Below are 12,849 nucleotides of genomic sequence, written 5' to 3'. Positions count from 1 at the left end.
GAGCTCCTGGAGCACTCTTCCAGAAGAGCCGTGTGCTGTGCGTGCCGTCACTGTCCCTGTCTTAGCCGACTTGCTCGGTGAATGGCGGGGCAGGCGCACAACCCCATACACACGACTCCTGCTCCCGCGCCCACCTCGGCCCGAGGGCACCTCCGCGGTCTTTCCTGGCTTACGTGCCACTTGACACCTGGGATGTGGGGTAGGCGTGGCAGACGCGTGAGCAAGAGCACATCTTTTTTGCTGTGCTCAAAGGTATCGGAGGCATTTTCCAATGGGCAAGACTGGAATTAGCACCAAAATAATGAAAAAAGCAGCCCATTCGTGATCTGCAGCAGGACGCAGACTTGCACACTGCTCGTTGAGCAAAGCAAAGTATGGTTCCACTTTACTCAACAGAAAGGAGTGTGTAACTTGTTACAAGAGAAGTGCTGCTCAGCCCAAGGGTCGACTTCCACATGTAGCATTCAGTCTCCCTCCTACACACACACACGCACACGCACATGCACACACAGAAAATATTCAGTGAAATATTTCAGATCTCGATACAGTGCTCCTTCAAAACCAGGCTAGAGCGAACCCCTAAATGCAAGAAGCAGAGAGGACCACAGGAAGGCAAGAGCCCAGGAAACAATGAAGGGAGGCTGAGGATTAGAGCACACACAGCCAGGGCCCTTCTTGCCCTAGACATTGCCGTCGTGCGACGCAGGTGAGAAACGGGCGCCGCCCGGGTGGACACGGCGCTGCACACTCGGCAAGTGAGTGGGGGCTGGATTTCAGCCCCCGTGTGCCTTCCTGGCTGGCATCTTTGTGCCCTGTGCTATCTGTGCCAGCTGTATGTGGTGGCCCTGCAGTCAGTCCCAGCCTTAGAGCCAGGACAAGAGTAGGGGCACAGGGCCTCCACTGTTACATAGATGGGCGTTTCTTCCACTGGGTTCCTGGAGGTGCTTGAACATTTGAAAAATATACACATGCAATTCAAACCCTTATTCCCTTTGACTCGTCAGGTAAAGGAGAAATGGCTCCCTGCCTTGGGCACCAGTATTTACCCATGGGCGGGGAGGCAGAGGGGGCCGGGGGCTCCCTCTGGGGTGGAGCGTGGGCCGAGTAGGCAGACAGCAGCAGGTTGAGGGAGCTCAGCAGCTGGCTCTGGATGCTGCTGAGCTTGGAGGCGGGCTGCTTGATGGCGCTGGCCAGCTCCGGGTACCCGTGCTCCAGGCAGCTCCACTGCTCCTGCAGGAGTTCCTGGATCTTCTTAACGTATTGGCCGATAGTGGCATCTGTGGGCGAGCTTGGTGGCCTCCCCGGGTGCTCCTTCCCCGGCAGCTCTGAGCTGGTCTCCTCTCGCCCTGCTGCTGCTGGGGGCGTCTTTCTGTCGCTGCTCCATGAAGAGTGCCCTGCTCCCCCGCCCAGACCCTCGGCTCCCATCTGAGGGCTTCCCTCCTGCTCAGGGCCTGCTTCTTCGATCCTCAGCTCAGTGGAGAGGCAGCTAGGTAAAGAGGGGGCGAGGACCACCTCGGGTCCTTGTGGCAGTGACAGCTGTGGTGGTGGCACGAATTCTGCTGGGCTCCGATCCCCCCGTTTGTGGCTGGCCTGCCCCCCTAAGAGGCCATTCTCCTGTCCTCTGGCCCTCCAGCTTTCAGATCCTGTGCTGCCCACAAGGTTGACCTCAATGCCCTTGTCACAGGACTCCCTGGGCAAGAGTCCACGGAGGGGGTCAGTGTTGACCATGACGTCAGCGTGGCCCCGAATGTCTCTGGTGTTCTCGTGGCTAAGCTTTTCTGCCAGTCGAGCTACAGTGTGTTCTAGCTCTTGAATCCTCTGCCCTCTGGCCTTGATTTCCTCCTCCTGCTGCTGGAGGGCAGCTCTGACCTGGGCCAGTTCCTCGGTTCTTCCAGACAGCTCACCCTCGAGGGCAGAGAGCCGTTGCTTCAGGCTGGAGATGCTTTGGGGATCCACCGCGGGGAGGCCCAGGCTTTCCTCCGTGACCCGGATGCCAATGCTCCTCACATCTATCTCCACAGGTGGTGGGGGTGGGATCTCGCTGATGTTGAGCTCGATTTCTTCTAGGGGGAACTCCTTCTCAGGAATGGGTGATGGCAGCGGTGGGGGGCTGGGTGTTGGGGAGCCAGGGGTGACCACCACCTCTGCTTCTCTGGTTTTGTGTTCGTCTTCTTCATCCTCCAGAACAACAAGTGCATCCTGGGATAAGACGGGAGGACTTGGGAGAGAGAGGGGATTTGGAGCCTCCTCTTCATCTTCGTCCTCGGGAGGCTCAGTGCCCTCCTGGACCAGCTCTGGAATCCCTGGCACCACGTCCCCAAACTCTCTGACTTTGGGTTGCGTTGTTGCTCGTGGGGTGGAGTTCTGAAAACCTGCAAATCCGTCTGCAGGGCCAAAGGCGCCATCACAGACACTGCCTTCACCCTGAAGTGGAGGGAGGGCTGGAGGTGTGGGGGGACCTGAGTTTAGGCTTGAGTCCTCTGAGGCCCTGTTTTGTAGCAGTGTGGCTGGCATGCTGGACGCTCTCAAGAGCTGGGGCCGTCCACTCCCGGGGGCTGGCTCCGCCTCCCTGGGCGCAACAGCCTCCAAATGTCTGGCTGTCTCTGCCAGTAGGGCCTTCCTGTGGTAGCTCACCTCACTCCCGCTGGCGGAGGCTTGCGGGTGTTCACCAGGGGGCAGCAACTGGGCTCGCTCCTCTGTCCCCAGCGACACCTTCTTCGGCACCACTGGGGACCAGTTTTGGTGGGGAAGAGCAGCATGGGGGCGAGCCCTGCTGTCGGGAAGGCTGAAGTTTCGAGGCAAGGTGCTGAACTTGGCCTGCTTGGCCCTTCTGTGGATAGGAATCCTTCTGATGGTGTTTCCCTTCTCAATGTCATCCACGTACTTGAGGAAGTCCAGGTCCAGATGAAAGCCATACGGGGTCTCCACAGAGTAGGGGTGGCTCTTTGGAGGGCCTTTCTCTTCATCCCCCTGAGAGGAGGACTGGTCTTTGGCTGGGAGACATGTAAAAAGGAAGCACAATGTTAATAAGAATTATGGGTGGTGAGGCCTAATATGTGTGATTTAGACTTAATGCTCTCACGTGAGACTTCTCCTAAATGTCCCTGTCTCTAAATTAAGCTGAGATGCTCACAGTCTTCTGGCCATGCTGAGAATCCAGGTAATTAAATCAGTGTGTACTTAGCTAATGTCTGCAAGGAAATAGGTAGAGGAAATAGTTTCCAATTTGCAGTATGCATCTCAGTTATTGCTGTGGAATCTGCTGGCAGGCCAGCAAAATAAAATAGTCTCATACTGTTTTTCTGGGTTTGAGTCATGTAATGGCTGAACTGAAATGGCCAGGAATCTGCCAGATCAGGGTACTAATTGGCAATTATGAATATTGAGGGTTTTGAAGGATAAGGTACACAATTGCCTCGACATTATGACAGAACCTCGCATTACTCAAATGGATACTAGGAAATCTTGCTGAAGCCAGAGATATCAAGGAGTTATGCCTTCTACATTATGTAAGCGTCCTCATCTGGGTGAGCCTTCAGGCACATGAAGATCAGAGAGAACTGGCGTGTGTAATCATGCACAGCCCATGCTCTTTTGCACCTGAAAACTGCTTAGTGCTTAACAAACATGAACCTCACTTTCAAAAACTCATGTAAAGGGGCGCCTGGGTGGCTCAGTTGTTAAGTGTCTGCCTTCAGCTCAGGTCATGATCCCAGGGTCCTGGGATTGAGCCCCATGTCGGGCTCCCTGCTCAGTGGGAAGCCTGCTTCGCCCTCTCCCGCTCCCCCTGCTTGTGTTCCCTCTCTCACTATATCTCTCTCTATCAAATAAATAAATACAAATATTTAAAAAACAAAAACTCATGTCAAGTGAGGAAATACCACATTCTTCACAGACTGGATAAAAGGTGGTAAGGGACAAGGGCCATGTCAAAGGGACATTAGCCTATGTCCTCCAAGAGAAGTGGGTCTCATGAATTTTCAGGGCAGTCCAGACTGTCAGGGGACATTGTGGTGAGAAAGTTCTCCCTCACGCCAAGGCACCAGTGGTTTTCTTGACTCCGGCAGGAGATGCTGAGGACAAGTCAGTCCTTTGACTGAATCCATAAGGACTTGTCTCCAAGTAGCCTCTTCTTCAGGTTAAACAGTCTGTTCTCATGTAATCCCCCTTATTGTCTCTGTGACATTCTGTTAAACATGCCCCCAAAATGCTTAGCTCAGGAGAGCACATAGTGGGCAGCGAGAGATCAAGAATGCAGATTCAAAAGCCTGGTCTATATTTCGGCTCTTGGGGAAATTACTTAGCCTCCCTATGTCTCATCATCTATACGGTGGGAATACTAACAGCAAGGTGAGATTCTTGTGAGAACCGATTAATTTATACATATAAAGTGCTTTGAACAATGATGAAAATCCATATATACTCAATATTGTAGTTATTGTCTTTGTGGAAACACAAATTAGAGAGAACTGAAGCCCCATAATGGAAGCTGATTTGCCTGGGCACACAGGAGGAGCTCCACAAATTCTCTGTGACTGACTGACTGCTTGGTTCCAAGGGTAATGGGCCCTAGGGGCAAAATTACAAAATAGTAGTAATTCAATTTGCTCACTTCAACCACTGTTTTTTTTTGCAGACCTATGTGTTGGTTGCTAAGCTAGATCCTAAGGACACAAACATAAATCAGGTACAGCCCTGCCCTCAAAAAAATGTATGGTCAAGTAGGAGAAACACCAGTAGGTACAACATGGTGTGCCAAGGATGGTAACAGATACGTGCCCAAAAGACAGCCTTCCTGACTTATTTTCCCAGTTTCTTCAGGAGGTTAATTCTGCCTTGGGAGGAGAGGGATGACTTCACAAACGTGACATAAGATTGGGCATAAAATGAACAAACAGGAACTTGCCAGAACAAGAGGGTGAAAGACATTGTAGCTGTTTATCTCCAAGATGGCCACCATCACTTCCCACCCTCTCTGTACAGTCAAGGGAATCCCACACTGAGAGGTGGAGTCTGTTTCTCCACCCCTTCGAATCTGAGCTGGACTGTGACTCTTTTGACCAAAATAATATGGTAGAAACGATGCTGAGAGAATTCCCAGGCTAGGTCGTAAGAAGCCAGTAAGTTCCACTCAGTGGAAGGTCAGATGCCATGTACGAAGTCCAACTTCCCCGAGACCTGCCATACTGTGGGGAAGCCAAAGAGCCCCATAGAGAGGTGATGTGGGAAGAGGGAGAGAGCTGCCTTGCCAGCCCAAGCTGTTCCAGCCATCCTAGCCCAGGTGCCAGGCATTAACCTTCAGATGACTCCGGCCCCAGCCTTCATCTGATTTCAATGACAGGAGGGACTCCGAGTGAGAACCACTCAGCTAACCTGTGTTAGTAATACATTCTTATTTTCAGCCACTGAGTTTTGGGGTGTTTGTAGTGCAGCAATAAATAGCCAGGACAGATTCTAGACACATGTTGGAGAATGTGCAAAGGCACGGAGGTATGGAATGCCACAGTATTCTGGGGTTCTATAAGTGCGGGTGATGTGTGGTAGAGAAGGGTGAACCAGGAGAAGGAGACATTTGGAAAGGTCAGCAAGAACCAGATCATGAGCAGCTTGCATGCACACCAACAAGCTTTGACTCTACTCTTCAGGTAATCAATGGTGGTGTCACAAAGAGTGTCCTCGCAGAGGACTGGAAGAAGGACAAACCAAAGGACCTGAGACCAGATGGGAGCCAGCTGACATGCTCCAGGTAAGAGAAGCTAAAAGCAATGAAGGGAAAGGGACAAGTTAAAGAAAAGGTGCAAATGAAGGTGCTACCTGGGGTAGCTTCTTGGGGTTGCTTTTCCCCTAAAGGTGCTGGCACACTAGGCCTGACCTCTTTCCTCTTGCCCGACAGATCTCTCCTTTCGGTCAGTGCCACGTGCTGTCAGGTGGCCCTCTGTACTTAGACAAGTACAGTTATTTCCAAAGAACTAAACGAGGCCAACTAGACACATGCAGGCCGACACTGTGCACACTGACACAATCAAGCCTACCGGGCTCGATGCTCAGTAAGGCCACAGGGCCTGTGGGCAGTTACACCATGACCATGGCAGGGGACAACCCACGGGATGGTCTTCATTGGGTTCCACCGTTTCTGTGCCAGGGACCTGAACTTCAGGCAGGAAGGAGTGAGTACTTCTCAAGCCCCCCCAAAACACCAAATAAGTTCCCATTCACCCACACAATTTTTTTTTTTTACCAACCTGCTTTTCCCCAAAGAAGCACACTGGTAATTTCAGTAACTGAGAGCTATTGCTCTCTGTTAGATTTCCAGACTATGCTCAGCTGTCCTCTTAGGCCTCCTGGTTGACTCAGCAGCCTCCTGGATTACAGAGACAGGCCAAATCAGAGAGGAGATATTTGTTTAAGGTTAAGCAGAGAGCAGATTTATGACCCGGAAGGCAGAGAAGTCTCCTAAAGGAAAGGCTGCATTATTTATCTGCTTATTACCTCAATTCAATTGAGGCTGATTTACCCAGTGGCCTCTGGGATCAGGTCCAGAGCACAAATACAAGAATAGCATCAAATAAGAAAGAGCAGATTCAAAGGCAAAATCTTCCACAAGGGAGATTGAAGGAAACCAAAGGAGTGTGAGACTGAACAGCTATCCAAGATGATGGGTTACGTAGGTGCTTTCCTAAGCTAGTACTATGGGGTATCACACACACACACACACACACACACACACACACACACACACACACATCTGCTCCACCCGCCACCCACCACTGTGTTCCTTTTCTTCCTCCCAGTGTAAAAGGAATGCTGGACCTTGAATGAGGGAGCTGATCTGATATGCCAGCAGACCTGTGCTCACATTTGGCTCTGTTCCTCTTAATTCTACCTGGTGACAGGTATGAAGGAGCTCAGAATTCCGGGCATTGGGCCAGGGCAAAAATTAATTAAGAGGACCATCTCTGCTCAAAATGAGCTTCTGATCAGATAAACGAACACATAGCTAAACTGGCTGGATTGGAATCTTGGCTCTGTCATTTCCTACTTCTGTGATTCTGGGCAAATTACTGAATTCCCCTATGCCTCAGTTTCTCCATTTGTAACATGGTGATAATAATACCTAACTTACAGAGTTGTTGTGGTTGTTAGCATGAATGCGATAGAGAGAACATGGCGCAGGTACTCAAGAAAGGCACGATGGGCTGGTTCTGAGTCGGGCAGGGGAGGATTTGCTGAGGGTGTGCTCGTTCTTTGGAATATTTAGCTCTGTGTTAGAATGACAGCCTCAAGAGTCCAAGAAGATAATTCTGGAGGAACTGGGAAAATGAGTCAGGGGAGAAGAAAAAAGTAAGATATACAGGCTCAGAGCTACCTAGGATTCCCTACAGAGTCTTGGTCTGAAAGCACGCCAGATAACTAGACCCTTGGAAATGACCCGCAAACACAGTCATGAGCCTAAGACTCACAGACGCAAGGAAAAGGGGATTTGAAGGGGCCTAGGGAAGGAAGGAGACGCCACAGTGATTATCTTGAGGAACACAGTGAAGTTCAGCAGGTGAGCTAATGAATCAGAGGTATTTAATGCGAGAAAGAAAAGTCCAAAAGACTATACTAGGTTTCTGAAGGAAATGGGTAAAACAGAAACTATAGAGAAAGTGGCCAAAAACACAGCGGGAAGGAAGGGGAATTTAATGAGCCTCTTCAGAAGGCCAAGACAGTGAGGGAAGCTTGTCCCTCTTCTGCCTTTATTTCGTGAGGCGGTTGTGCCTGAAGGGAGGGGGGCCCTTTCTTGAGCTAGCTGTGGGAATCACGTGGAGTAGCACAGCAGTGCTGAGGTTGCTGAGCAGGGACAAATGAGGCAGGCAGGAATGACAGGCCCCTGGGGCATGAAGAGAATTAGCTGGTGTTCTATGGAACCACTTCCATGAAAAGGCAGCTCTCTGGGGAGAAAGGCAGACTCCTGAAATATACAGTGACTACATTTGGAAAGAAGGAAGACGCAGGGCTGGGGCTGCTGTCTGGTGCCTAAGTCCTGTGCTGGTGAAGGGTCATGTGATTCGGGGATTATAGGCACTCCCGTTTCCTGACATTTGGTGATCTGGAAAGAGCATTTCATTAGAAGTCAGCAGATTGGGGGGGGGGGTGCCTGGCTGGCTCAGTCGGTGCAGCATGCAACTCTTGATGTCAAGATCATGGGTTTGAGGGGCGCCTGGGTGGCTCAGTCGGTTAAGCGTCTGCCTTCAGCTCAGGTCATGATCCCGGGGTCCTGGGATCGAGCCCCGCATCGGGCTCCCTGCTCCGCGGGGAGCCTGCTTCTCCCTCTGCCTCTGCTGCTCCCCCTGCTTGTGCTCTCTCTCTGTGTCAAATAAATAAATAAAATCTTTAAAAAAAAATGTAAGATTATGGGTTTGAGCCCCATGTTGGGTGTAGAGATTACTTAAAAATAAAATCTTGAAAAAAAGAAGAAGAAGTCGTCAGGAGATCAGGGTCTAGTCTATGACCTTCAGCAAGTTTCCTGGGCAGGGGATGAGGGGAATATTCATGAAAACATTTGTTGCGCTAGATAGTATTACTCAACAACTTTGCATGCGTTATCTCATTTAGTGTTTTACCAACTGTATGAATAGGTATTAATACCTGCTTATAAACGAGGTGTGGTAGACTGTTTGCAGAAACAGTCACAATCATACCCCACTCTTGGACCCTCCCCTCCCACACAGACCCTGAGGTTGGTCTTGTGACCTGCTTTGGGCAGTGGGTCAACAGCAAGTGTGACATATGCAGAGACTTGACAACTGCTGGCACATTGGGGTTTGTCTGTTCTTGCTGTGCTTGGAACCCTTCTGCCAGCATGTGAATAGGCCCCAGCTAACCTGCTGGGTGGTTAGAAACACACGGCCAAATCATCACCTGTGCCCCAGGTGACATAGAGTCAACCAACAGGCATGTAAGTGTGGCCATTCTAAACCATCCAGCTAAGTGCCCCAGAAGACCACAAACACATGAAGACGCCCAGCAAATACCAGCCGTGCTGGCCCAGACCAGAAAAAAGGGCCCAGACAGAATCTTTTCAGAAATAGTAAATGTCTTTAAGTCAATAAGTTTTTTAGTGGTTTGTTCCACAGCAACGCTGATACATGAGGAGACTGAGGCTCAGAGGAGTTAAATAACAGGAAGTCACCCAGATATACATGGAGGCTCTTTCACCATATTGTGCCTCTTTCTCAGACCTCAAGTTCCTCATCCTTAAAATGAGAGTAATGAGTGAGAGCATCCTGCTCCCTTCTTGGTGCTTGGAAGAAATGAGAAAACTGTCCAACAATTACAGAAGTCTTCATTCTCATCCTCTACTACTTTCTCTCGTTCATACCTGAAACACATAGTTTGGGTCTCCGAGCACTATCTGTGTGGGGAATGTCTCTTGTGAGCCTCCCTTAGGCTGTTTCTCGGATCTATGGTAGCAATCCCTTTCCAACCCAAGTGCTCACTTTAGACCAGGTTATAGAGAGCAGCCTGCCTACCATCTGTCTTCTCCATCTTAGGGAATGCAGACTGTCAGTCTCTCAGGCACTCTTCATCCGATAAGTCTGTACAACCCACTGAAGAGTCCTGAAAGAAAGAAGGACAGAAGGACAGTTAGCATAAGTATGGAGGCAAGAGCACCCCAAAGAACTCCCATCCCTGCCTTTCTCCCAGGGGTGCCCAGGAGCTCCACACTCCTCCTAGAGTGTGTCCGACCCTGGGCATGTCTTCCCAGGATGCTAGCGATGGTCGACACCAAAGGAAGTATTTGGCCCAGCCCCCTCACTTGGCAGACGAAGAAACTGAGGCTCAGAAGTTAATTGCTTTGTGCAGGGCCTCTCAGCATTCTAGTGAAGGGGGCGGAGCCAGGCCCAGAGCTCTGACAACTAGCAAGGTACTCCTTCCACAACATCAAAAGCTGTAATTTACTCCCCTCCGTCATGGTAAAATAATTCTAATCCATTTTGGGGGAAAAAACTGGAACCAGAGTACCTATAAATGATCTGAGACATCCCAATGAGATTCAAAACAGGCGTGAGATCATTGCAAGTACTGAGGAGGCACTATTCCTTAGAGGTGATGTCTAATCTTGGGCAGGGCAGGGCAAGTTCAAGCTGGGTGCTCCAAAGACATCAGGAACTATTCAGGCAGAAGACCGTCCAGACTGAATTAGGATACCTTGAGGTTTGATCATAAATTCTCCCCAAAGTTTTAATCCATTGCCAGGACTCTTTCTTCAAATGGTAAACAATGTGGCTCCTGCCCTCATTATAATAAATCACCCAGGAAATGGTCTTTTTATGATTCTAACTCCACACACATCAGAACAGTGAATTATCTGACACCTCAGCAGTGGACACAGGGTTGTTTCAGGAATTCCAGTGTGCTTGGCAATGAAGTCCGGACCAGAAAAGTGTACTGGGGATGAGGGAAGGGTTGGGGGAAACTGGGAGTAAGAGATGGATGAGGGGTGGCCTCCAACAACCCGGGATGGAATAAAGGGGAAGAAATAAGTAAACTGGGGAAGAGGGCTGGGAAATGTGTGGTCCACCAAACGAGAGGAAGTCTAAAATCTGCCCGGCAAAATTTCATGTATCCTCTCTGTGAGCGCTCCAAACTCATTCCATGAGCTGCCATAGGGGCCTTTACCTATGCAAGTGTGACAGAGCCCGGAAGGGCACGCCCGGTTTCTAGGGGCAGAGACACTCCTTGCAGAGGGAATGGCAACACGAAGTACCTCACCTACTCTGGGGGCAAGAAGTACTTGAGTTTGAATGCCGCATAGAGCTGGAGTAGAGAGACGTTGGGGAGAAGGAGGGCAAGTGTGACTGAAGGAGGGCGAGTGTGGCTGCTTAAGGAGGGCAATTGTGACTGAAGGAGGGCGAGTGTGGCTGCTTAAGGAGGGCGAGTGTGGCTGCTTAAGGAGGCAGCAAGTGGAGAGATCTGGAAGGTTCTAACCTGAGGCGAGGGAGGTTTGCCCTTGCTAGAAAGAAAAGGTTCTGAAACCACCTCGGTGTCCATCAGTGGATGAAAGGGTGAAGAAAGTGTGGTAAATATATACAATGAAATATTGTTCAGCCATGACAAAGAAGGAAATCGTGGCCATTTGTGACAACATGCATGGATCTTGAGGGCGCTATGCTAAGTGAAATAAGTCAGACAGAGAAAGACAAACGCCATATGATCTTACTTGTTTGTAGAATCTAAAAACACCCGATTTCATAGATACAGAGAACAGACTGGTGGCTGTCAGAGGCAGAGTGTGACGGGGTGGATGAAATGGGTGATGGTGGTCAAAAAGTACAAACTTCCAGTCATAGGGATGTAATGTGCAGCATGATGACTATAGTTAATAATACTGTATTACATATTTAAAAGTTGTTAAGAGGGCGCCTAGGTGGCTCAGTTGGTTAAGCCACTGCCTTCGGCTCAGGTCATGATCCTGGAGTCCCGGGATCGAGTCCCGCATCAGGCTCCCTGCTCGGCAGGGAGTCTGCTTCTCCCTCTGACCCTCCCCCCCTCATGTGCTCTCTCTCATTCTCTCTCTCTCAAATAAATAAATAAAATCTTTAAAAAAAAAAAAAGTTGTTAAGAGAGTGGATCTTAAAAGTCTTCATCATAAGTGTGATATATATATATCAGTATACACATACACACACATACACAATGGAATATCACTCAGCCATAAAAAAGAATGAGATCTTGCCATTTGCAACATGAATGGATCTAGAGGGTATTATGCTAAGTGAAATAAGTCAGTCAGAGAAAGGCAAATACCATATGATTTCACTCATGTGGAGTTTAAGAAACCAAACAAACAAAGAAGAAAAGAGACAGACGAAAAACAGACTCTTAACTATAGAGAACAAACAGATGGTTACCAGAGGGGAGATGGGTGGGGGGATGGGCAAAATAGATAAAGGGGGTTAAGAGCACACTTCCACGATGAGCACTCAGTAATGTTTAGAATTGTTAAATCACTATACGGTACACCTGAAACTAATATATAACACTGTGTTAGACGGGAATTTTAAAAAAAGTTCTCATCATAAAAATAGTTTGTAACTATGTAACTATGGTGTTATGTAGTTCGTAACTATGGTGACAGATATTAACTCGACTTACTGTGGAAGCCATTTCACAATATATACAAATATCAAGTCATTATGTTGTACACCTAAAACCAATACAATATTATATGTCAATTATGTCTCAGTTATCTCAATTAAAAAATAAAGATAATTTTTTTTAAAAAGAAAGAAAAGCAAGAGAAGGTTTCCAGGCAGAGGACACTGCAGCTGATAATGCCACAGGTCGGCAGTCTGCAGGCGGTGGGGGAGCCTCCCAGATGCTGGCGGGCCGGAGAGGCTTGGCAGCTTCAAGGTGAAGTCTGGGGAAGAGAAGGGTGAGGGCACGAACTCTAAGCGCGGCCCCTCACCTGTCTCTCCATCATCATAGGTTTCTCCTCTCCCTTCTGTTCCCTTCTTCCTCCAACCCCATATCATTACTGAGCAACAGGCAGAGTTCAAAGCACTTAACATGCTCGAATTATCTCATGCAATCCTCACCGTAACCCCAAGGAGATTATTACTATTGTCCCCATTTTTTAGATAGGGAGACTGAGGCTGAGAGAGTTTCCAGGCCTGCCAAAGTCACATAACAAGCAGCTGTTGGAGCAGGATTTGCCCTTAAGTCTAGCCGACTCCAGTCATGTCCTGGGAAGTGATTTGTAAACATTTGCCCAGTCCGATGCTACTGCTACGACTGATCCCTAGCTCTCTCGGCGGGGTGGGGGAGGGGAGGCGGGGGGTTGGGGAGCAGGAAATGTTCCTG

General features: G+C 49.3%; 1 protein-coding gene across 4 annotated transcripts in view; it reads right to left on the bottom strand.

The window, feature by feature from the left end:
* The window catches only part of KANK4 (KN motif and ankyrin repeat domains 4), a 64,887-nt gene that overhangs the window by 21,637 nt on the left and 30,401 nt on the right, over positions 1-12,849 (bottom strand). For all 4 annotated transcript variants that reach the window (XM_032427567.1, XM_032427576.1, XM_032427593.1 and 1 more), the window contains exons 2-3: positions 9,516-9,603; positions 1,047-2,993 (exon numbers count right to left, since the gene is read on the bottom strand). In XM_032427567.1, coding sequence (XP_032283458.1) covers positions 1,047-2,993; positions 9,516-9,531 — 1,963 coding nt within the window. In that variant the 5' untranslated portion in view covers positions 9,532-9,603. The remainder of the gene's footprint in view (positions 1-1,046; positions 2,994-9,515; positions 9,604-12,849) is intronic.

Source organism: Phoca vitulina, unplaced genomic scaffold (assembly GCF_004348235.1).
Source record: "Phoca vitulina isolate PV1807 unplaced genomic scaffold, GSC_HSeal_1.0 scaffold2, whole genome shotgun sequence".
Lineage (NCBI taxonomy): Eukaryota > Metazoa > Chordata > Mammalia > Carnivora > Phocidae > Phoca > Phoca vitulina.
This window is presented reverse-complemented; position numbering and strand designations above follow the sequence as displayed.